Consider the following 4,535-nt stretch of genomic DNA (forward strand, 5'->3'; position numbering starts at 1 on the left):
TAAAAAATAGATTAAAAACCTCTTAATAATAAAAATCAATAAAAAGAAAATCATGTTGACTCAAATATTTTACCATTAAAATTCTTGAATATTCATATATATTAATAATGTCTAACCTATAAATGAAAACTATATTGACCCGAATATTTCACCATGACACTCTTGAATTCTCAGATAATGTCTAACCTATAAAAGTAAAACTATATTGACCAGAATATTTCACCATTAAATTCTTGAATATTCAGATATCTTAATTAAGAAGGCACCCTGCATCGATTACATATTTAAATAATCCATCAAACCAAGATTTACGTCCACTATTAATTTCCAATGTTTATTTTATTGCCTTGAAAATCTTTTCCGGTTTAATTTTAAGCCCGCATATCATACATGGGAAATGGTGACCGTTGAACTTATAATACACAATATAAATTAATAAATAAAGTATAATGTGCACACGGCTAAGAATTACTCTATTTCAAATTACTCATTCAAAACATAATCAGCTTGCATTTTCCAATATATTGCAATTTTCTAACTGAAGAATCTCATAAATCCATTGTCTATTCGAAATTCCTTTTTCTAAAATAAATCATTTGCAGGAGCTAATTAAAAAATCTCGCATTTTCCGGATGAAGAATCTTATAAACGTATTTATAGAAATTTAAGAAAAATATGTAAATTGAAATGTTATTTTTTTTAAAATAAAAATATAAAAAAGGGTTTCTCTTTTAACTAAAAGTCAAAATTTTAATCAACAAACCAAATTAAACGTACGCACTGCAATTTATAAGTGTCGTCCTCGTTTTAAACGGAGATACTTTGGATTCTCCAGAGGGTTCGGAGTTTTGTATATTATTATATTTTTTATTTCACCATCGTTTTAATGCTTTATTAGCTGGCACTATACGAAAAACGAGGAGAACTATGAATCTCGATCGAAGACGGAATATGCATCTATGAGGACTTCGAATCTTGATCGATTACGGAATATGCGTCTATAACTGTGGTGCACGGCTCACTGGGATTCTCAGCGACCTCAATCGCTGGTTTTGAACCGCCCATTAACAGCTCGTAGCTTCTTCAGGTTCGAAAAGGACGGTTCGGAGCTCAAATCTTCCATTCTTTTCGCCCAGGTGGTCGCCGGTTCCATTCCAGGCATTTCGAAGGTCGCATTACAGTTAGAGCTCGCATTTCAGTTCTTCCTGTTCGAATCTTGTCCGTTTAAAATTTGTGTTTCACTTCTCCAGGTTCGAATCTCATCCCTTTGAAATGCAGGCTTCACTTCTAGAGTTCAAATCCCGTCCCTTTAAAATGCATGCTTCAGTTCTTCAGGTTCGAATCCCGTCCCTTTAAAATGCATGCTTCAGTTCTTCAGGTTCCAATCCCGTCCCTTTAAACCTTACAGCTCGCATTTCATTTCTGTCAGTTCCGAACCCATATATTTAAACTTTACGGTTTGTACTTGATTTCTTCCGGTTTAATCCCGTCTCTTCGGGCTGCTTATCAGATCTCTTGGTTCAAATCTCATCTCTTCAAAGCTTGTCTTTCAGTTCTTCCGGTTCAGATCCCGTTTCTTTAAAACTCGTATTTCAATTTGGTAAGAATCCTCTTTCTTTAAAGTTCGTATTTCACTTTGCCCTGTTCGAGTCTATCCCTCTCAAAACTCGTGTATCATATCTCCCGCTTCGAATTCCATCTCTTTAAAGCCTTTCTTTCAGTTCTACCGGTCGTGTCCCGTTTTTTTAATGTCTGTATTTCCCTCCGGCTTGAATCTAGTTTCTTCTAAGCTCTTATTTCTTCGCTTCGGTTAGATTTCGGCTTCTATAAAGCTCTTATTTCACTTCTTCCGACCGAGCCTTGTCCCTTTCAAAACTTGCATTTGACTTCTGCCGGCTCGAATTCTCCGTCGCCGGGCAGAACCCCCGCTCATCCGCCATGTCTACCTCCGACTACACCTGCACAGCACCCGAGCTGGCAGCTCTCCAGTATCTCCTGAACGGCACGGCGGCTGACTTCTTGTGCAACAAGCTGCAAGCCGTTTCCGACCATCTCGCGGCCACGGGCCGCGCAGTGGACACCACGTACCTGCTCTTCTCGGCCTTCCTCGTCTTCGCCATGCAGCTAGGGTTTGCAATGCTATGCGCAGGCTCCGTGCGGGCCAAGAACGCCGTGAACATCATGCTTACCAACGTTCTTGACGCGGCAGCGGGCGGCATCTTCTACTATCTGTTCGGCTTTGCCTTTGCCTTCGGGAGGGGGAAGCATTCCAACGGCTTCATCGGCCATTATTTCTTCGGGTTGAAGGATGTGCCGAATGCAAACTACCAGTACGATTATGCATATTTTCTGTACCAGTGGGCGTTCGCTATCGCGGCCGCAGGGATCACCAGCGGCTCCATAGCGGAGCGCACGCAGTTCGCGGCGTACTTGATCTACAGTTCGATTCTCACGGGGTTCGTCTACCCTGTGGTATCGCATTGGGTGTGGTCGCCAGACGGTTGGCTCAGCGCTTCCAAAGCCAGCGGTTTGCTTTTCGGGAGCGGAGTCTATGACTTCGCCGGCAGCGGGGTCGTTCACATGGTGGGCGGGATCGCCGGCTTATGGGGGGCGCTTATTGAAGGGCCGAGGATCGGCCGGTATGACCACGATGGGAAGCCCACGGCGATCAGGGGACACAGTGCCACGTTGGTTGTCTTAGGAACCTTTTTGTTATGGTTCGGGTGGTACGGGTTCAATCCCGGCTCATTTGTGAAGATCTTGGTGCCGTATGGTATAGGAGGGAAAAGTTATGTGGACGGCCAGTGGACAGCGATTGGCAGAACAGCTGTCACAACTACTCTTGCTGGATGCTCTGCGGCTTTGACAACGCTGTTTGGGCGAAGGCTTCTAAGAGGGCACTGGAACGTGTTGGACGTGTGCAATGGGCTGCTCGGGGGTTTTGCGGCGATCACGGGTGGGTGCTCCGTGGTTGAGCCATGGGCCGCGATTGTGTGCGGGTTTGTCTCCGCATGGGTGTTAATAGGCTTCAACCTATTGGCAGCGAAGCTAAGGTATGATGATCCACTGGAGGCCGCGCAACTCCACGGTGGTTGCGGGGCTTGGGGGATTATCTTTACTGCACTCTTTGCGAAGGAGGAGTATGTTTTGCAAGCGTACGGTCCACTTCCTAATGGGAAGTCCTCGAGGCCCTATGGGTTATTAATGGGTGGAGGTGGAAGGCTCCTAGCGGCCCATGTCATACAAATTCTGGTCACGGCAGGATGGGTTACTGCCACCATGGCACCGGTGTTTTATGCTCTGTACAAACTCAATCTTCTTAGGATCTCTGCAGAAGAGGAGATGGCGGGCATGGATGTAACAAGCCATGGTGGGGTTGCGTATGTATATCATGAAGGTGAGGCACAAATTCATCCTACAGGGTTTATGATGAAGGCTTCCCCAGAGTCAAATTGACTACATAGCGTCATTCCGACAGGGTTCAGGGCCTCTCGGATTATTGTTCAACAATCCTTGGGATTTTATTATCCATTGAGCGAACACAAATTAGGAGTAGAGATCTCTTTGTGAACAGGTGAAGATTTTTCATCAGCGCCTACTCCGCGAACTAAGCGGGTGTGTAATGGCAGCCAGTTATAAGCAGGGGTATATTTTTCATTTTCGCTTAAGCGAGGAACCAAGTGGGTGTGTAATTGCAGCCTTTTAGGTTTAAGAATATTGTAGTACACATAAATTTAAGACGGGGTTCTCTTTGTCAATATGCAAGGAATTTCCATCGTTGCTCGGGAATTATGGAAGTGTGGAGATGAAGTGTTTGACTATAAACTATGTTGGATATTTGTTTTCTATTAGATGTTTGTTTTATTGGTGGATTCGTTTTATTGCCTTGTGCATTTTTGTAAAGTCATAAAAGTGTTAGAAGTAAAAATATTGAAATGTATATAATTTTATTTATTTATTCGATTGAATTAGTTAAATTAATTATATATATATATATATATATTATATAGTTAAATATATTTAAATATTAAAAAACACAATTTTAAATATTTAAAAATGTAATATTATAAAAATTCAATAGAATTATTTAAATTCATTATATTATTAATTGATTATTATATAATATTATACAAATTCAATACAATTATTTAAATTTATTAAATTATTATGTGATTATTATATTTTTCATTATTATTTTTTATATAATTAAAACCATTATTACATTTAGTAGTTTATATTACTATTTATTCTCTAATAATTGTTATATTGTTTATCATTCATATATATATATAATGAAAGTGTTCATCAGGATTGGGTTTTAAAGCAATTTCAATAATAGAAGACATGCTATTTATTTTGTTAGCTTTAATTTTATTTCTTCACTCTTGTTACTTCTGGTAAGCATTATTTGATGCATATGGGTCCTATTTAATGACATATTCCATAATGATAATCCCCAAAAAAGATATTTCATATGTTGGACTACAAAACCTTGGAATTACTTAAAATAAAGAGAGAAAGTCCAATTTAAATTA

The 4,535-nt window shown here is 40.1% G+C and overlaps 1 protein-coding gene across 1 annotated transcript; it reads left to right on the forward strand.

The window, feature by feature from the left end:
- The first annotated feature begins 939 nt into the window (after positions 1-939).
- On the forward strand, positions 940-3,795 carry LOC149211823 (ammonium transporter 1 member 2-like). The gene is made up of 2 exons (XM_089390480.1): positions 940-1,335; positions 1,379-3,795. Exon 2 carries the CDS (start codon positions 1,939-1,941, stop codon positions 3,454-3,456), a length of 1,518 nt encoding a protein of 505 aa, XP_089246606.1. The 5' UTR covers positions 940-1,335; positions 1,379-1,938; the 3' UTR covers positions 3,457-3,795.
- The last annotated feature ends 740 nt before the right edge of the window (positions 3,796-4,535 follow it).

The sequence above is a fragment of the Pinus tabuliformis genome, chromosome 1_1, assembly GCF_031772625.1.
Source record: "Pinus tabuliformis cultivar Carrire ecotype Pingquan chromosome 1_1, CPIR1, whole genome shotgun sequence".
In the NCBI taxonomy this organism is placed as follows: Eukaryota; Viridiplantae; Streptophyta; class Pinopsida; order Pinales; family Pinaceae; genus Pinus; species Pinus tabuliformis.